Source organism: Sinohyriopsis cumingii, chromosome 7, assembly GCF_028554795.1.
Source record: "Sinohyriopsis cumingii isolate HCF-2022 chromosome 7, ASM2855479v2, whole genome shotgun sequence".
Taxonomy (NCBI): Eukaryota; Metazoa; Mollusca; class Bivalvia; order Unionida; family Unionidae; genus Sinohyriopsis; species Sinohyriopsis cumingii.
Window position 1 is genome coordinate 7,616,912 of NC_142967.1, and position 22,748 is coordinate 7,639,659.

At 32.4% G+C, this 22,748-nt stretch overlaps 1 protein-coding gene across 1 annotated transcript in view; it reads right to left on the bottom strand.

The window, feature by feature from the left end:
• Positions 1-17,375: 17,375 nt before the first annotated feature.
• The window catches only part of LOC149794699 (uncharacterized), a 265,989-nt gene continuing 260,616 nt past the window's right edge, over positions 17,376-22,748 (bottom strand). The window contains exons 22-23 of the mRNA XM_089964317.1: positions 20,702-21,013; positions 17,376-20,272 (exon numbers count right to left, since the gene is read on the bottom strand). Coding sequence (XP_089820443.1) covers positions 20,192-20,272; positions 20,702-21,013 — 393 coding nt within the window. The 3' untranslated portion in view covers positions 17,376-20,191. The remainder of the gene's footprint in view (positions 20,273-20,701; positions 21,014-22,748) is intronic.

The following is a 22,748-nucleotide window of genomic DNA, read 5'->3' on the forward strand; positions in this document are numbered from 1 at the left end:
CGGAAGTCTAGATGTAGATTTAGATGTATCAATATATTGGCATGACTACTTTGTACATTATCCTTTGGCAACAGAAAATTAATTCCCAGTGAGGATGATTTATCTCCAGTACAAAAAAACTAATATCAGTCATCAAAATGGTTCAAAACCTTCACAGCCTAAATTATTATGTACGTAAAAAAAGATCGACAAAGATACAGTAACCACGTTCATAATTTAAAGATGCACCTTCATTTACGATTCAAACTTTAAACAAATATACATATAGTAGTTTATTCAAATCAGAGCCTCTGCTATTTCAATTAATGAATAATTACTTCTTTAGAGGACAGATGAAAAATTTAGAAAAGCGAACTAATGTGATTAATGTGAAAATATATACCAACTAAAATAAATAATTTCAACTTTCAGAAGGACAGTTCATTTGCAAGACCTCTCTCTCTCTTATATATATATGTGTGTGTGTGTGGTAAAATTACAAGAAAATACAGTTAGCTGAATTAAAATTATGATGGCTTTACAGTGCTAAAAATTATCAAGTTGCTTAGTTATGATTTTTACTACAACAAGCCGATTAGCCAATGCAGTGATTCTTATGCCTCCATGGTCTTAAACGAAATAACAGAAAAGAGCGAAAACCAAAATTTTGTAAACTTTAACGAATAATTTATTTCCCTTGAATACATCAACATTTAAAAAGAACTTACGTCATTATGAATTAAATCTAAAAATAATAGTCCTAAACATTCTAACACAAGTCCAAATGTATTAAGTTCCAATTGGTTTCCAGTGGTATTCCAAATAAATTCAAATGCTGAATGTGTTGATGTGCCTGTAGTCTCGTTTATGCTAATGTGCCAATGGCCTGGGTGTGGTGATGTTTTAACAGTTTTTTGATGTATCACAATAATATATTCCAAAATGTTTTGCCTGAATCCACCACAATTCCAAATGAATGTTTCTGTCCAAGAATATTATTGAGCACATTGTAATTCCAATGAAGAATAATTTAAATAAATGAATCCAACCAAATAAAAAACTGAACATAACAATAAGACTGATTCAGACCTTAATGCAAGAATGAGTAATTCTAAAGTATACAAGATTATATACCTCTACTTGCCTTGGTGCCAAATATCATTTCCTGAAAATACTTTGTTGCTTAATGGAATTTTTCATTTTAGAAATTTCTAAGGCCAGAATCTGGGCTGTATCTCTATCTCAAATTCAACTAAACATGTTTACATTACATGGCTGAACACAACACGTAATCATTAAGAAAATTCAACAAATAATACAAATTAAGTAAACATAACAGTGACAAACTGAAATTTAATGACTGATATGGAGTATCTTTGAAAAAGTGTTGAACGGATGACTTCTACAATGATATGAAAGAAAATATACAAATTGTACAACATAAGTGATTACAACAAATGATAATATTTAAGGAAAATCATTAGCTAACAAGAAAGTTGAATGCACACCTATACAATGTAATTTAAGTCTATGTTCAACCCTATGAAGTCTAATAATAATGTACTTTATGTCTATGTTCAACCCAAGGAAGTCTAATAATAATGTACTTTATGTCTATGTTCAACCCTATGAAGTCTAATAATAATGTACTTTATGTCTATGTTCAACCCTAGGAAGTCTAATAATAATGTACTTTATGTCTATGTTAAACCCTATGAAGTCTAATAATAATGTACTTTATGTCTATGTTCAACCCTAGGAAGTCTAATAATAATGTACTTTATGTCTATGTTCAACCCTACAAAGTCTAATAATAATAATATACCTTATGTCTATGTTCAACCCTATGAAGTCTAATAACAATGTACTTTATGTCTATGTTCAACCCTAGGGAGTCTAATAATAATGTAATTTATGTCTATGTTCAACCCTATGAAGTCTAATAATAATGTACTTTATGTCTATGTTCAACCCTAGGAAGTCTAATAATAATGTACTTTATGTCTATGTTCAACCCAAGGAAGTCTAATAATAATGTATTTTATGTCTATGTTCAACCCTAGGAAGTCTAATAATAATGTACTTTATGTCTATGTTCAACCCTACAAAGTCTAATAATAATGTACTTTATGTCTATGTTCAACCCAAGGAAGTCTAATAATAATGTACTTTATGTCTATGTTCAACCCTAGGAAGTCTAATAATAATGTACTTTATGTCTATGTTCAACCCTATGAAGTCTAATAATAATGTACTTTATGTCTATGTACTTTATGTTAAACCCTATGAAGTCTAATGATAATGTACTTTATGTCTATCTTCAACCCTAGGAAGTCTAATAATAATGTACTTTATGTCTATGTTCAACCCTATGAAGTCTAATAATAATGTACTTTATGTCTATGTTCAACCCTACAAAGTCTAATAATAATAATATACCTTATGTCTATGTTCAACCCTATGAAGTCTAATAACAATGTACTTTATGTCTATGTTCAACCCTAGGGAGTCTAATAATAATGTACTTTATGTCTATGTTCAACCCTAGGAAGTCTAATAATAATGTACTTTATGTCTATGTTCAACCCTATGAAGTCTAATAACAATGTACTTTATGTATATGTTCAACCCTATGAAGCCTAATAATAAAGTACTTTATGTCTATGTTCAACCCTAGGAAGTCTAATAATAATGTACTTTATGTCTATGTTCAACCCTATGAAGTCTAATAACAATGTACTTTATGTATATGTTCAACCCTATGAAGCCTAATAATAAAGTACTTTATGTCTATGTTCAACCCTAGGAAGTCTAATAATAATGTACTTTATGTCTATGTTCAACCCTATGAAGCCTAATAATAAAGTACTTTATGTCTATGTTCAACCCTAGGAAGTCTAATAATAATGTACTTTATGTCTATGTTCAACCCTATGAAGTCTAATAATAATGTACTTTATGTCTATGTTCAACCCTACAAAGTCTAATAATAATAATATACCTTATGTCTATGTTCAACCCTATGAAGCCTAATAATAAAGTACTTTATGTCTATGTTCAACCCTATGAAGTCTAATAATAATGTACTTTATGTCTATGTTCAACCCTAGGAAGTCTAATAATAATGTACTTTATGTCTATGTTCAACCCTAGGAAGTCTAATAATAATGTACTTTATGTCTATGTTCAACCCTATGAAGTCTAATAACAATGTACTTTATGTCTATGTTCAACCCTATGAAGCCTAATAATAAAGTACTTTATGTCTATGTTCAACCCTAGGAAGTCTAATAATAATGTACTTTATGTCTATGTTCAACCCTAGGAAGTCTAATAATAATGTACTTTATGTCTATGTTCAACCCTACAAAGTCTAATAATAATAATATACCTTATGTCTATGTTCAACCCTATGAAGTCTAATAACAATGTACTTTATGTCTATGTTCAACCCTAGGGAGTCTAATAATAATGTACTTTATGTCTATGTTCAACCCTATGAAGTCTAATAACAATGTACTTTATGTATATGTTCAACCCTATGAAGCCTAATAATAAAGTACTTTATGTCTATGTTCAACCCTAGGAAGTCTAATAATAATGTACTTTATGTCTATGTTCAACCCTATGAAGTCTAATAATAATGTACTTTATGTCTATGTTCAACCCTACAAAGTCTAATAATAATAACATACCTTATGTCTATGTTCAACCCTATGAAGCCTAATAATAAAGTACTTTATGTCTATGTTCAACCCTAGGAAGTCTAATAATAATGTACTTTATGTCTATGTTCAACCCTATGAAGTCTAATAATAATGTACTTTATGTCTATGTTCAACCCTAGGAAGTCTAATAATAATGTACTTTATGTCTATGTTCAACCCTAGGAAGTCTAATAATAATGTACTTTATGTCTATGTTCAACCCTAGGAAGTCTAATAATAATGTACTTTATGTCTATGTTCAACCCTACAAAGTCTAATAATAATAATATACCTTATGTCTATGTTCAACCCTATGAAGTCTAATAACAATGTACTTTATGTCTATGTTCAACCGTAGGAAGTCTCATAATAATGTACTTTATGTCTATGTTCAACCCTAGGAAGTCTAATAATAATGTACTTTATGTCTATGTTCAACCCTAGGAAGTCTAATAATAATGTACTTTATGTCTATGTTCAACCCTAGGAAGTCTAATAATAATGTACTTTATGTCTATGTTCAACCCTAGGAAGTCTAATAATAATGTACTTTATGTCTATGTTCAACCCTAGGAAGTCTAATAATAATGTACTTTATGTCTATGTTCAACCCTATGAAGTCTAATAACAATGTACTTTATGTCTATGTTCAACCCTATGAAGCCTAATAATAAAGTACTTTATGTCTATGTTCAACCCTAGGAAGTCTAATAATAATGTACTTTATGTCTATGTTCAACCCTAGGAAGTCTAATAATAATGTACTTTATGTCTATGTTCAACCCTACAAAGTCTAATAATAATAATATACCTTATGTCTATGTTCAACCCTATGAAGTCTAATAACAATGTACTTTATGTCTATGTTCAACCCTAGGGAGTCTAATAATAATGTACTTTATGTCTATGTTCAACCCTATGAAGTCTAATAACAATGTACTTTATGTATATGTTCAACCCTATGAAGCCTAATAATAAAGTACTTTATGTCTATGTTCAACCCTAGGAAGTCTAATAATAATGTACTTTATGTCTATGTTCAACCCTATGAAGTCTAATAATAATGTACTTTATGTCTATGTTCAACCCTACAAAGTCTAATAATAATAACATACCTTATGTCTATGTTCAACCCTATGAAGCCTAATAATAAAGTACTTTATGTCTATGTTCAACCCTAGGAAGTCTAATAATAATGTACTTTATGTCTATGTTCAACCCTATGAAGTCTAATAATAATGTACTTTATGTCTATGTTCAACCCTAGGAAGTCTAATAATAATGTACTTTATGTCTATGTTCAACCCTAGGAAGTCTAATAATAATGTACTTTATGTCTATGTTCAACCCTAGGAAGTCTAATAATAATGTACTTTATGTCTATGTTCAACCCTACAAAGTCTAATAATAATAATATACCTTATGTCTATGTTCAACCCTATGAAGTCTAATAACAATGTACTTTATGTCTATGTTCAACCGTAGGAAGTCTCATAATAATGTACTTTATGTCTATGTTCAACCCTAGGAAGTCTAATAATAATGTACTTTATGTCTATGTTCAACCCTAGGAAGTCTAATAATAATGTACTTTATGTCTATGTTCAACCCTAGGAAGTCTAATAATAATGTACTTTATGTCTATGTTCAACCCTAGGAAGTCTAATAATAATGTACTTTATGTCTATGTTCAACCCTAGGAAGTCTAATAATAATGTACTTTATGTCTATGTTCAACCCTATGAAGTCTAATAACAATGTACTTTATGTCTATGTTCAACCCTATGAAGCCTAATAATAAAGTACTTTATGTCTATGTTCAACCCTAGGAAGTCTAATAATAATGTACTTTATGTCTATGTTCAACCCTAGGAAGTCTAATAATAATGTACTTTATGTCTATGTTCAACCCTACAAAGTCTAATAATAATAATATACCTTATGTCTATGTTCAACCCTATGAAGTCTAATAACAATGTACTTTATGTCTATGTTCAACCCTAGGGAGTCTAATAATAATGTACTTTATGTCTATGTTCAACCCTATGAAGTCTAATAACAATGTACTTTATGTATATGTTCAACCCTATGAAGCCTAATAATAAAGTACTTTATGTCTATGTTCAACCCTAGGAAGTCTAATAATAATGTACTTTATGTCTATGTTCAACCCTATGAAGTCTAATAATAATGTACTTTATGTCTATGTTCAACCCTACAAAGTCTAATAATAATAACATACCTTATGTCTATGTTCAACCCTATGAAGCCTAATAATAAAGTACTTTATGTCTATGTTCAACCCTAGGAAGTCTAATAATAATGTACTTTATGTCTATGTTCAACCCTATGAAGTCTAATAATAATGTACTTTATGTCTATGTTCAACCCTAGGAAGTCTAATAATAATGTACTTTATGTTTATGTTCAACCCTAGGAAGTCTAATAATAATGTACTTTATGTCTATGTTCAACCCTAGGAAGTCTAATAATAATGTACTTTATGTCTATGTTCAACCCTACAAAGTCTAATAATAATAATATACCTTATGTCTATGTTCAACCCTATGAAGTCTAATAACAATGTACTTTATGTCTATGTTCAACCGTAGGAAGTCTCATAATAATGTACTTTATGTCTATGTTCAACCCTAGGAAGTCTAATAATAATGTACTTTATGTCTATGTTCAACCCTAGGAAGTCTAATAATAATGTACTTTATGTCTATGTTCAACCCTAGGAAGTCTAATAATAATGTACTTTATGTCTATGTTCAACCCTACAAAGTCTAATAATAATAATATACCTTATGTCTATGTTCAACCCTATGAAGTCTAATAACAATGTACTTTATGTCTATGTTCAACCCTAGGGAGTCTAATAATAATGTAATTTATGTCTATGTTCAACCCTATGAAGTCTAATAATAATGTACTTTATGTCTATGTTCAACCCTAGGAAGTCTAATAATAATGTACTTTATGTCTATGTTCAACCCAAGGAAGTCTAATAATAATGTAATTTATGTCTATGTTCAACCCTAGGAAGTCTAATAATAATGTACTTTATGTCTATGTTCAACCCTAGGAAGTCTAATAATAATGTACTTTATGTCTATGTTCAACCCTAGGAAGTCTAATAATAATGTACTTTATGTCTATGTTCAACCCTATGAAGTCTAATAATAATGTACTTTATATATATGTTCAACCCTAGGAAGTCTAATAATAATGTACTTTATGTATATGTTCAACCCTAGGAAGTCTAATAATAATGTACTTTATGTCTATGTTCAACCCTACAAAGTCTAATAATAATAATATACCTTATGTCTATGTTCAACCCTATGAAGTCTAATAACAATGTACTTTATGTCTATGTTCAACCCTAGGGAGTCTAATAATAATGTAATTTATGTCTATGTTCAACCCTATGAAGTCTAATAATAATGTACTTTATGTCTATGTTCAACCCTAGGAAGTCTAATAATAATGTACTTTATGTCTATGTTCAACCCTATAAGTCTAATAACAATGTACTTTATGTCTATATTCAACCCTATGAAGTCTAATAATAATGTACTTTATGTCTATGTTCAACCCTAGGAAGTCTAATAATAATGTACTTTATGTCTATGTTCAACCCTATGAAGTCTAATAACAATGTACTTTATGTATATGTTCAACCCTATGAAGCCTAATAATAAAGTACTTTATGTCTATGTTCAACCCTAGGAAGTCTAATAATAATGTACTTTATGTCTATGTTCAACCCTATGAAGTCTGATAATAATGTACTTTATGTCTATGTTCAACCCTACAAAGTCTAATAATAATAATATACCTTATGTCTATGTTCGACCCTATGAAGCCTAATAATAAAGTACTTTATGTCTATGTTCAACCCTAGGAAGTCTAATAATAATGTACTTTATGTCTATGTTCAACCCTAGGAAGTCTAATAATAATGTACTTTATGTCTATGTTCAACCCTAGGAAGTCTAATAATAATGTACTTTATGTCTATGTTCAACCCTATGAAGTCTAATAACAATGTACTTTATGTCTATGTTCAACCCTATGAAGCCTAATAATAAAGTACTTTATGTCTATGTTCAACCCTATGAAGTCTAATAATAATGTACTTTATGTCTATGTTCAACCCTACAAAGTCTAATAATAATAATATACCTTATGTCTATGTTCAACCCTATGAAGCCTAATAATAAAGTACTTTATGTCTATGTTCAACCCTAGGAAGTCTAATAATAATGTACTTTATGTCTATGTTCAACCCTACAAAGTCTAATAATAATAATATACCTTATGTCTATGTTCAACCCTACAAAGTCTAATAATAATAATATACCTTATGTCTATGTTCAACCCTATGAAGTCTAATAACAATGTACTTTATGTCTATGTTCAACCCTAGGGAGTCTAATAATAATGTACTTTATGTCTATGTTCAACCCTATGAAGTCTAATAACAATGTACTTTATGTATATGTTCAACCCTATGAAGCCTAATAATAAAGTACTTTATGTCTATGTTCAACCCTAGGAAGTCTAATAATAATGTACTTTATGTCTATGTTCAACCCTATGAAGTCTAATAATAATGTACTTTATGTCTATGTTCAACCCTACAAAGTCTAATAATAATAACATACCTTATGTCTATGTTCAACCCTATGAAGCCTAATAATAAAGTACTTTATGTCTATGTTCAACCCTAGGAAGTCTAATAATAATGTACTTTATGTCTATGTTCAACCCTATGAAGTCTAATAATAATGTACTTTATGTCTATGTTCAACCCTAGGAAGTCTAATAATAATGTACTTTATGTCTATGTTCAACCCTAGGAAGTCTAATAATAATGTACTTTATGTCTATGTTCAACCCTAGGAAGTCTAATAATAATGTACTTTATGTCTATGTTCAACCCTACAAAGTCTAATAATAATAATATACCTTATGTCTATGTTCAACCCTATGAAGTCTAATAACAATGTACTTTATGTCTATGTTCAACCGTAGGAAGTCTCATAATAATGTACTTTATGTCTATGTTCAACCCTAGGAAGTCTAATAATAATGTACTTTATGTCTATGTTCAACCCTAGGAAGTCTAATAATAATGTACTTTATGTCTATGTTCAACCCTAGGAAGTCTAATAATAATGTACTTTATGTCTATGTTCAACCCTAGGAAGTCTAATAATAATGTACTTTATGTCTATGTTCAACCCTAGGAAGTCTAATAATAATGTACTTTATGTCTATGTTCAACCCTATGAAGTCTAATAACAATGTACTTTATGTCTATGTTCAACCCTATGAAGCCTAATAATAAAGTACTTTATGTCTATGTTCAACCCTAGGAAGTCTAATAATAATGTACTTTATGTCTATGTTCAACCCTAGGAAGTCTAATAATAATGTACTTTATGTCTATGTTCAACCCTACAAAGTCTAATAATAATAATATACCTTATGTCTATGTTCAACCCTATGAAGTCTAATAACAATGTACTTTATGTCTATGTTCAACCCTAGGGAGTCTAATAATAATGTACTTTATGTCTATGTTCAACCCTATGAAGTCTAATAACAATGTACTTTATGTATATGTTCAACCCTATGAAGCCTAATAATAAAGTACTTTATGTCTATGTTCAACCCTAGGAAGTCTAATAATAATGTACTTTATGTCTATGTTCAACCCTATGAAGTCTAATAATAATGTACTTTATGTCTATGTTCAACCCTACAAAGTCTAATAATAATAACATACCTTATGTCTATGTTCAACCCTATGAAGCCTAATAATAAAGTACTTTATGTCTATGTTCAACCCTAGGAAGTCTAATAATAATGTACTTTATGTCTATGTTCAACCCTATGAAGTCTAATAATAATGTACTTTATGTCTATGTTCAACCCTAGGAAGTCTAATAATAATGTACTTTATGTTTATGTTCAACCCTAGGAAGTCTAATAATAATGTACTTTATGTCTATGTTCAACCCTAGGAAGTCTAATAATAATGTACTTTATGTCTATGTTCAACCCTATGAAGTCTGATAATAATGTACTTTATGTCTATGTTCAACCCTACAAAGTCTAATAATAATAATATACCTTATGTCTATGTTCGACCCTATGAAGCCTAATAATAAAGTACTTTATGTCTATGTTCAACCCTAGGAAGTCTAATAATAATGTACTTTATGTCTATGTTCAACCCTAGGAAGTCTAATAATAATGTACTTTATGTCTATGTTCAACCCTAGGAAGTCTAATAATAATGTACTTTATGTCTATGTTCAACCCTATGAAGTCTAATAACAATGTACTTTATGTCTATGTTCAACCCTATGAAGCCTAATAATAAAGTACTTTATGTCTATGTTCAACCCTATGAAGTCTAATAATAATGTACTTTATGTCTATGTTCAACCCTACAAAGTCTAATAATAATAATATACCTTATGTCTATGTTCAACCCTATGAAGCCTAATAATAAAGTACTTTATGTCTATGTTCAACCCTAGGAAGTCTAATAATAATGTACTTTATGTCTATGTTCAACCCTACAAAGTCTAATAATAATAATATACCTTATGTCTATGTTCAACCCTACAAAGTCTAATAATAATAATATACCTTATGTCTATGTTCAACCCTATGAAGTCTAATAACAATGTACTTTATGTCTATGTTCAACCCTAGGGAGTCTAATAATAATGTACTTTATGTCTATGTTCAACCGTAGGAAGTCTAATAATAATGTACTTTATGTCTATGTTCAACCCTAGGAAGTCTAATAATAATGTACTTTATGTCTATGTTCAACCCTAGGAAGTCTAATAATAATGTACTTTATGTCTATGTTCAACCCTAGGAAGTCTAATAATAATGTACTTTATGTCTATGTTCAACCCTAGGAAGTCTAATAATAATGTACTTTATGTCTATGTTCAACCCTAGGAAGTCTAATAATAATGTACTTTATGTCTATGTTCAACCCTAGGGAGTCTAATAATAATGTAATTTATGTCTATGTTCAACCCTATGAAGTCTAATAATAATATACTTTATGTATATGTTCAACCCTATGAAGTCTAATAATAATGTACTTTATGTCTATGTTCAACCCTAGGAAGTCTAATAATAATGTACTTTATGTCTATGTTCAACCCTATAAGTCTAATAACAATGTACTTTATGTCTATATTCAACCCTAGGAAGTCTAATAATAATGAATTTTATGTCTATGTTCAACCCTAGGAAGTCTAATAATAATGTACTTTATGTCTATGTTCAACCCTAGGAAGTCTAATAATAATGTACTTTATGTCTATGTTCAACCCTACAAAGTCTAATAATAATAATATACCTTATGTCTATGTTCAACCCTATGAAGTCTAATAACAATGTACTTTATGTCTATGTTCAACCCTAGGGAGTCTAATAATAATGTAATTTATGTCTATGTTCAACCCTAGGAAGTCTAATAATAATGTACTTTATGTATATGTTCAACCCTATGAAGTCTAATAATAATGTACTTTATGTCTATGTTCAACCCTAGGAAGTCTAATAATAATGTACTTTATGTCTATGTTCAACCCTATAAGTCTAATAACAATGTACTTTATGTCTATATTCAACCCTAGGAAGTCTAATAATAATGAACTTTATGTCTATGTTCAACCCTAGGAAGTATAGCTAGTTCATCTTCACCTTGTAATTAAATAGATATTTCGTCCTTATTACCTCAACTTTTTAATGTAAAATTTATGTGAGTAGAGTAATCATTTTTTTAATTTAAGGTTTTGGATAAAAACATTGGACCATTAACATGATCGCTTTAGTAAAATGGTTTTGATTTTTAACACTAAATGTTAGAAGTTGATTAAAAACACTTATGGTAGAATGTTTTTTTTTTAAAGTCAAATTTGAAAAAGTCAGCTAATTATTTGGGAAAATAGGGCAACAAGTTAAGATTTTAGGATAAAGTAGAATGTGAGTCCAAAAGTGCTTTAAAATGTTTTCATGCATAATAGAAAGTTTGAAAATTGATCACAAACACAAAACTGGTAATAAGTGAAGAATTTAGTTAAGTGTACTGGCAGGATATTTTCCCTACTAACCTAACCCCTCCCCATTAGCAATTTTTCAGTGCTCTTGCTGAAAGATCTTGTTATTTCATATGTAATAGAATCAATATGGCTGTAACTCGCTCTGCACATGCATAGTTAGAAAATTGATTTGTATCACTCAGTCATAATGCAAATGCCTTTAAACAGTTTCTTTTCTAGTCACTAAATTTTTAAAGCCCAAAATGAAAATGCTAAATAGCTCTAAAACTGCATGTAAAACAGATTATTCTATGAAGAGTAGTCAGTAGTGTAGCAAGAAATTCTGCACCAACATAATTATGGATTAGCATCCCAATAAAGGTGTTTGATAGGAATTTTGGGCCTCAATCGCCGCCGCCACAATTGCAGAGGTTTGCTTGGATGGACGCTGTGCAACTTTAATGATGGCAATTCCCAAACTTATACCTTCTGTGCTTATCATATAAATGATACAAAGCGTTTACAATTTAGCCAGAGTTTCTGAAAATGGTTGATCAGGTGATTGCTGTAATTATTACATCAAACAATTTACACCTTTCATACCACTCAGTTAATATGTTGCACCTTGCTTAGAGAAAAACAAAACAAAAAGGGACCTTAATAACAATATTATTTTAGAGTACTTAATAACAAAATTGTTTTAGAGTACTTAATAACAGCATTGTTTCAGATACTGATTAGAAAAGCAAGTCAAACCCCACAGTTAAAGGGAAATAAATCATATAGCAATGGTAAAATCTTTAACATCGAGTTCTTTCCCTTATATTAATATTTTGGACAAATTGACTGCCATTCCACTACAACACTGCTCTCTCTCTTGTATTGAAATGTTAACTTGCATCAAATTATGTTGTGAAAGACATGATCACTTGCCATAGCCATCTGCATATTGCACAGAGTAATTCATACACTAATATGATGCACACTAAAGAGTGTCCAATTTATCTACACATTTAGAAACAAATTTTTATTTTTATTTTAAGGGTAGGCACTTTGAATGCATTAAATATTATGCAGTTTGTTACAAACCAAATTAATATCCAACACTGATTGGTGCAGTAATTTTCTTAGCTTTTTTTTAAAGGCTAATCTTAAAACCCCGTTTCACCATGACAAATAAATCAGTAACCAGGACATCAAACTCCTGTTTGCATGCAATGCCTTTTATTCATGTATTCCACTTTTGCAAAGAGAAATAAATTGGTTTTCAGAAATTCAGCTATGCTGATTTAATAATTTCAAATAATGGAACATCTTACCGTTACCATTCCCTAAGGCATAGACCTTGACACTTCTTAACTCAAAACAGCTTCACAGGTAATCTTGGTGCAAAAATCTGAGCTGGATTCAATGCTCTCCATTTAAAAAAATTCTAGAGTTTAAAGTAAAGCTTGTGGTCTGAAAATTTTACATTTTACCAATTCCTTTTAATATAATGGAAGTAGATATGTAAAGCATTTTTTTAACTTATACTTGAATGCCAGACTTCAATGATACAGATACAAACCAAGCCTTGTACATGGTTTCAATGTTGTGAAGTTCTGAAATTTTGTGCTCCAAATGTTTGTGGTGAAAAGGAATGGTATTGTGTAGGAAGACCTTGACATCTTCATAAACAAATGCTTTAAAAATTTATCTCATTTTCAACTCGTGTGGTGGGGGACCCTGAGTGGCTGAGTGGTCTAAAGCGCTCACCAATGTGGATCATTGCCATATCACCTCTGTCTGCGTGGGTTCGAGTCTCGGGTTTGTCCATTGTGGGTATGTGAAAAAGCTTGCCAGTAGCTTCTTGTGGGTCAGTGTATTTTTTACCAGGTTCTTTCTCCACCATTAATACTGGCCAATATTGCCTATGGTGCTGAAAAATGGCATTAAACCCTACAACTCATGTGGCTGAAGACCATATTTCCTTATAACTAGGTCCTGCATCCATCAACTATTCTTCACCATTTTCCATTTTCAGCTTGTCATAAAAAAAAAACTACTATGCCAATTTTCACCAGTGTTTTTAAAGTGTGTTCCAGATGAACTGCATCACCAAAATAGTGTCCATAGTGGTTCTCCTTGGAATGGTGTTGGTGTTGTGGGATTTAACGCCATTTTTCAGCACACGATAGGCTATGCATGGCGGCCAGTATTAATGGTGGAGGAAGAACCCGGGAAAACCCCGGGAAGAACCACCAACTCATGAGAAGCTACTGGCAAGCTTTCTCACATACCCACTTTGCCCGAATCTTAATACTCGAACCCATGCAGACAAGTTAGATGGCAGTGATCCGTAACGGAGAGCACTTTAGACCACTCGGGGCACCTCCTCGGAATGGTGTGGCTTCCTTATCGATCCGAGTAGAAACCTACTGGTATATTTCTTTTCTCCGCTAGCATGGCTAATAAAATTTTGAATAAACTTGCTTTAGATGTTAATAAGGATCCAAGGTAGTCTCCTTGGTAACAGTGTTTTTTTTCTTATAGCTGCAATGTGTAGGAAATATTTTTAAACTTTTTCTCCTGGCCTGAATCACTAAACATCTCAATGTTTTCCTAAAACTGTTCTTAATGCTTGGTTGTTTACAGATTTTGCACAGAATATTCTCCAGTTGTCATGGATTTAAAATACAGTCATAAAATCTCTCATTTTCCTTACACAAGTTATAACCCCGATGAAATCGATTTTGCATCCTTTACACAAGTTATAACCCCCCAGGAAATCGATTTTGCATCCTTTACACAAGTCATAACCCCCAGGAATTCTATTTTGCATCCTTTACACAAGTTATAACCCCCAGAAATTCTATTTTGCATCCTTTACATAAGTTATAACCCCCACGAAATTGATTTTGCATCCTTTACACAAGTTATAACCTCCAGGAAATTGATTTTGCATCCTTTACACTAGTTATAACCCCCAGGAAATCGATTTTGCGTCCTTTACACAAGTTATAACCCCCAGGAATTCTATTTTGCATCCTTTACACAAGTTATAACCCCAGGAATTCTATTTTGCATCCTTTACACAAGTTATAACCCCCAGGAATTCTATTTCGCATCCTTTACACAAGTTATAACCCCCAGGAATTCTATTTTGCATCCTTTACACAAGTTATAACTCCCAGGAAATTGATTTTGTATCCTTTACACATACTGCTGAGAACAATACGGACACTAAAGCATCAGAAGCAAGATTATGTAAAAGCTAAATTTCTGCTTACAACAACAGAACTGAGGTAATTTTGATCAAACCTGAATGATGCTCAACTCCCCCCCCCCCGAGTTACCGTATATAATCACTTACAAGTCATGTTAAACAGCAAACAAGAACCATGCTGTTCTATCATTACATAATGCACATGCAGATAAGGGTCTGTTATTTGTTCTACTAACAAACTGCACTCATATGTCAGTACATTATGCAACAGCAGATCTGGGTCTGTGCAGTCTGCAGTTGTACTCAATGATATATACATCACTAAGTATAGGGGTGGCCTCCCAAGCAAGGTTGCAACTTCCACATTAACTAGAGATGAATAATCATATTCACTCCATCAAAATGTTCAATTTTCAATCAGCCTTGATAGCAATATTAGATTAAAATTTGTACTTCTTGTATCAAGTCTTTCAAGTTTGTACAAAGGTTATTGAGAGGACATACAAATAGCTGCTGCTACTACACATGTACTCTACACTGCATGTAATTTTCCAAGATGCCCGGCCAAGTGTGAAAAGACATAGATTTAGCATTTTACATCAACACATGTAGGTTATTTTATACAACCCAAGCTCATACTCTTGCCAGATTCAAACCCACAACCTATTCAGCCAGGAATCAAACACACTAACCACTGTGACACTTTGGCGCCTTGTGACAAGAAGCACTAACAAACTGACCAAAAATAACTTCATTTCATTTAGCATCTGGTCTCTGTTTTGAAACTGTGCGTGCAAATTGTTTTTTCAACTTTGGGCAAAGGTAATAGTACAAATAATATTCTAGAACTGTATTATTAATCAATTTCTCACTTTTCCCCTTCTCTTGGAAATTATAACAAAATGGAAGCCCTCATTAATAAGGAAAAGTGATGAGAAGCATAATTGCTTGGTTGAGAAGACGCATTCATTCATGCTGTTGATATGCAAAACGTCCAGCTCATGCCAATACTAGATCATAGGAATTTTCAAATTTGCATAGCACTGCTGCATGACATGCTTATATTTGTAATTAATGGCATGTATGGGCAGAGATGGGTTGGCATTAAAATTTATCAGCCGAGAATTTTCAAAATGCTGGCCTTGATATGGTAATATCAACAAAGCATAACCAAACTGGCCGCATGAACTACAATATTCAAAAAAACCTTCATCTCCAGTCTTCAACAATAGTTGGGAATCATCCTGGGCTTCCCCAATGTAGCAAATTGCGATTTCTTTCCTTATTGGACACAAAATATACCATCTGGCGATGTTTGGGTGACAACCTTTATGGCTGTTTAATTTGTACATGTACACACAATCGTGGATTTGGATTGGAGACATAAGTACTAATTATCCCATCTTTTTCAATTTTCATTGCCTATTACATTAATAGACTTGGAAAAATATTCACTACTTGTTCTGGCAACATTTTGTGAAAATTGGCAACAAAATATTGAGGTTAGCAATTTATTTGGCGACGTTTTAAAAGCCAGGACCATCCCTGATAGTAATAGCTGGTTTTATCTTAAGTTGAATATTTTGAAGTCAGTACATGTTGGTGCAATCATGTATACATTATAACTGATTTCAGTATATAATTGTAACACAGATGCTGCCCCCATCACTAGCATAAAAGTAAACCATCTCAAAATGCTTCAAAGTCGAGATGTAAGGCAATGTGATCCAGTACTGAATGCATAGAGAAATGACCATTTTCCACTAATACCTGCATAGATGCCACCAATGAACTCCCTGCTACAATGGAATATTCAGGTGTTTACAGGTGGAGTCAGGTCCAAGTTACATAGTGGTGTGGGATTTTAGATGTTAATTTTACAACCCACCTGCAGCATGTACTGGTGGTATAAGTTAAGAATAAAATTTTCCTGACAAAGGGACTGCAAACCAATACACCAATGGCAAAGGCGTTAAGTAGTATGTAATTATGGGCATAGTGAAAGCCTGTTGTACCTTATGTTCTTCATCCTACTTTCACGGCATATTATATACAAATACAAGTTAGGACCCACAATTTGTGTGTATATATATATATATATATATATATATATATATATATATATATATATATATATATAAATACACACGAATAGTACCTTAAATGGGAAGAATTGTCCAAATAAAATATTTTCATCTTATACAATGTGTTATGCCATGACAACAGGTCAATTGTTCTAAATAGGTACAAGTATCCTCATGGAGGTTGATCTGCGATGAGTCAGAGCCTCATATGGCGAGTCCTGCACAATCTGCCACTTCACAGCATGGAAATCATAAATGAAAACTGTAATGGTTAAACTTTATTTGTGGTGTAAATAATAATAATAGAAGAGTCTTTTAACAGAATTTTAATGCTCGGAAAATAGATAACAAACATGATAAATGATGAAACATGGTTAACATAAAACAAATCAATTATTGAATGAAATAAATCCATATAACACATGATCTCTCCTGTTCTTGCACATGATTTAAATTTAACGCAGGCAAAAAAAATAAGCATCATCTAAGCTTTTGGGATTACAAGAGTAATAGAAATTGAAAAACTGACTTAAAATGAAGGAAGTCAAAAGGAATCTTTTTTACCAAAGCTTTAATTTCCACCTAAGCTATAATGGAGGGTAAGCAGGGCTTGAGATATAAAGTTTACTACAATGTTAGATTATGATATACTTAAGACCTATTGAAGCATCAGAACTAATATGATGTAATGTTACTCACAAAATAGCAATCTGAAATATATAAAATTCCTCTATTTTTCTGTACATTTTGTTGTATATATCTCTAATCTTCAAATATACATATATGTACCCATTTACAATTACAATAACCATTTATACACACCGTTTACACATACATTTGAAGTTACCTTACTCAAACACAAGTATTCCATAGAAAATAAAGGCTTACGAGAAAGTAATTTACCACAAAGTACAGTCAAGATACAAAATGCCTGAAATTTGCATACACTTACTTGTACATATCGTATGTTAAAGTTACAATGGCATATATTTTGGCATTTTACAAATGTGCCTTTCTTATCCACACATTTGTCTAAAACTGAAAAGTACATACATTTTAATATGGTATATGTACTTAATACTTTTGCTAAACAACATGGAAGTGAATAATCATTGATACTTTGGAAATCAACAACCAATGCTAGTGTCCTATTTGCAACAAATATATTTTTGGCTACATGTCTTTAGATAAGGAAATATGAAAACACAAAAGGCTAGAATTTTCTTAAGAAATGCAAAACATCAAGTGAGACCATTGTTTCAAAGAGCATGTGAGAAAATCTAGCCTCTACAACTATTGATGAAAAATACAGACAGCTTAACTACACAGCTCAGCGGATAATCAATTGAACAAATTATTTGTTTACTTACATTGGTCCTGAGGTAAAAGCTCCTTTTTTTGAAGAAAAACAAATGACATGACTACCTATGTACAAAAATGACTTGAGACAGTGAAAACACCAAAATAGATGCCAACAGAGGCCGAAAGCTCAATGCAAATTTTGGCCAGCATCCTACTTTTCCATGACATGAAAAATGAAAAGAAAAAAGTTACAAAATTCTGACACTGACACATAATAAAGCAATTTTTGAGATCAATTGGAAACAGACAAAGTTGTAATAAAAAAGTTAAAACAGCCGTTGTATTGATGTACTTAACAGCTGAAAATCGGACCGCAACACCAGTAATTTTGTGCTGTCACTATTTCATCGGAAAGTACTTACATATACGGACCATATAAACAAGAATCTGTGCAAGCAAATATTGCCACTAATGCACCAATTTACATAAAAGTCATTAAGAACATTTACTCAAAAATATACTCCTTTTTAAAGGGATGGATGACACTGTGCATACCTATGGATTCTGCAAATTTGGGGTGTGGTGGCAGTTCAGTCAATTTTCAAAATGAAACCTCCCCACGTTTCAAGATGTCACTATTGCTGGCAAACTGATGTATCACCAACAATTAACATCACCTCTATGGAATACCATCACAGTGTCACTATCACTGCATCACTTTTCATCTAATGTACCACTATTGCAGCAGTGTTCTGCCTGATTAACACCAGTTACAAACATCAGCTCTATGGAATACCATGATAGTGTCACTATCACTGCATCTGTTAGCATGGTTTGCCATTAGAGTCCTTTGTTATACCTGGTAGAAACAGTATAAATCATTGTCACAGTCATCAATTACATCACATCCCGTTATGTCTTGGAGTCTGTCAGCAGCACCTATTCAATATGCATGACAATGTCCAAGAAAGTGCCACAAAGGAAGCGTCACTCTTATCCATTCCCGGGAATTGTCTTGTGCATTTGTGTCACATTAAAATGAGAACATCACGGAAGAGTCAGCAGTTTTTGTTGTTGTTGTTATTTATAACAATGACAACGGTCTATTCATCAGCAGAACTCCAATCGGTAGTCTCTCATGATCTCTTTGAAGACTAGAAGCATTCATGAAAATTGTGTTACAAATCCAATTATTACTGAGTGGTATATCATCAAGGATGCTGATGTATTTGAGTTGATTGCAAAATCCATATGAAAATGATTGCTAAATAAAATCCATTCCTAGTTAAACCTATTAAATCTATTAGAAACTCCTTAAGTTTTAAACTGAACACTAAAATAGTTTCTTAATGGCTACTGATTGCTACTATCGCAATTCATCCAAGTCCTGAATATCACCATATCTTTTCATCCTTTCAATGTGAATCTATGATTATGGACTCTTTTCTTCTCAAGCAACACAATGTAAAAATACCAGAGCATTCAAAGCAGCATTTCTATCCTTCAATATATTTTAATCTATTTGATATTCTTCTCTGTTCTATTCTGATTAGCTTCTCATTAAGTAGGCAATATAGCACAACTTAGAACTAGGGATGCGTTTGCACACACCAGCAAGAAAGCTGTGGGGAAAGCCATTAAAGAAATTCACGGAGGAGATTCTTCTGGTAATTTTGTCCCCATATGTGTTGATACTGCAATGTATTTTATGATCTTTGAACAAGTCATGGTTTTCTATAACAACAGTTGTGCTTTTAAGGCTGTGTCATGACTAGCCATCTCTGCAAGACAGCATACTAAATCCTTCTACATGGCACAAGGTGTTCAATCATCATCGTCATCTGGGTCAAATTCATTTAGGACAGCACATGCATCCTTCACAGCATGGTAGATTATATTCTTAACCTGTCCAAAAAACAAAATCATTCAATAAATGCAGTGTAAAACATCAATTTAGTAAAGAAAAGGTAGAACATTTAAAGCGTATAGTGTAGATATTACACAAGTATTATTAACCATGCATTCAGATTAAAAAATGCACCATGTACATGATGTAAAAGATAAAGTTTAAATGTATGGCGAAAGAAAACAAGAAATCTGCAATTGCATTTACCATGAACATGTTGATATGGCACAGCAGTAGATAAATCAACACACACACACACACACAAAAACAAACACACACACAAAAAACCCAGATACACACTTAATGCAATATGAACAAAATTAAAGTTTTGTATCAATCCTCCTAGACGATTCTGAGTAGTGACAACAAACTTTAGCTAAAAGCATAAGCTCTTCTGGTCTATGACTAGTAAATACTGTTATATTAACCTGTAGCTTATCCTCATGATTGCTGTGTGTATCAGACAGGTGCCTGAATTCCTGTGTCAGTTGGAAGCAGTGATTCAGGTGTTCAGGGGACACAAAATCTTCAGCCACTTTAATACAGCTGTTGAGGTTGCGAACCTGATGTGGTGCCCCTGCTGGAATGAAGATTGCATCACCCATACACTGTATGATGGTATAACCCAATACATTGTACTCTTTGTATAATCGTTCTCTCAGGTCCACATCCAGATACCAGCTCTGGTCATGGATTGGATCATGATGATCCTCAATCACTTCTCCACGTTCCTTGGCAACCTGAAATAATAAATGAAAAATTGCTGGTCTTGGTGGAAAAATAAACTTCAATCTACCAGGCCGATGCATTCTTGGAAGCTGATCTGCTTGAGATTTTAGGGGTCAAAGTCAAAAATTAATTACTACTTAACAAGACGGCAATAAGGCCTTCAAAATTATAAATTTCTTAGAAATCTTTCATTAAATGGATCTCCTTAATGTCCAATTGACCAATATTGACAAGGCAGAATATGCTCGAGAAATGTAATGTAGGGGAGACAACCCAGTGAAACTTCATCTCCTGATAATATACATTGTTACTTCATTTAAAACAAAAATATTTTGATACACAACCAGCTTTTTTCAAATGTTTTAATTTTGTAACTGGGTTGTCTCCCCTACGTTACAAATAGCTTAAATGTGTGAAGTGTGTACATTAACAACTGAAAAAGGAATCAAAATATTTCATTAAGTTTTAGGCATTTAAAATGTGTCTGTCCTTAAGCTTTGCAAACCAATTCATTCAAGTGCACTATTTTGTGATGTTAAAACAAGGGGCTGATGCTATACTGGCTAAAAATAATTTCCTGGTTAAAATAAAACTATTTCTTCTTTACAACAGTAATTCAGAAAGCATGCGTTTCAAGTTTCATTAAATTGTGAAATGTGGTCTCAAGAGATGTAACAAGGTTCACCAATCAGATGCAAGATCACCTCATTAATATGCACTGAACTGACTCATTACCAAATCTGTCATATTTTGATTATATAAACCCATATTCAAAGTTTGAAACTGAACCAGAAATATGGACTCTACAGAGTGGTAACAAGTTATTGTTGACAGACAGATGACACATGACTAATGAGGCATGGCACAGAACAGAGGCTGGGCCATACCATAAGCACTTTGTCTCGTGGCCAGGTAGGCCAACAAGTCTCTTGAATGGACTGATACTCTACTGGCTATAAAGATATCTGATATTGGATGTAAGATTGGCACCATTTTCAATTAGGACAGGGGGCATCGAGTGGCTGAGTAGTCTAAAATGCTCTCTGTTACGGATCACTGCCATCTCACCTCTGTCTGTGTGGGTTCGAGTCGAGGATTCGGCCAATGTGGGTATGTGAGAAAGCTTGCCAGTAGCTTCTCATGGGTCAGTGGTTCTTCCCGGGGTTTTCCAGTACCACTGCCGCCATGCATAGCCTATCTTGTGCTGAAAAATGGCGTTAAAACCAACAAAAACAACAACAACAATTAGGACAAGCAAGACATCGATAAAAATCTTGTGGTGGAAAAGCCATGTTGATATTGCCAAGCAGCATGATCTTCATTTAAAACCAACTAGAACATAGAATGAATGTGTGCATATAGTTTCATGGCAATTCTCCAAGTAGTTTACGAGGATTAGTCATAACAAAAGTATGCTGACAGACATATGGATGGACAATGGATGATGAAAAACAGACCATACTGAACGCTTTTCTGGTCTATGACCTACCAGTAGAGCTAAAAGCTACATATTTTATAAGCAAATATTGTACAACAGGACAAGGGTGCTAATCCCTAATCTGGATATTAGGAAATACGGACTTAAAATCATGCAATTCCCCACTGTGGATTTCAAAATGAATAATCTGACTTGTTAGTCCAACAGAGGCTGCTTGCGGGATGATTCAATAACCTGTCAGACAACTTGTTGCTGTTGCCTAATTGGCTGCATACAAGTTACAAATAACAACTGCTACTTTGCATGTA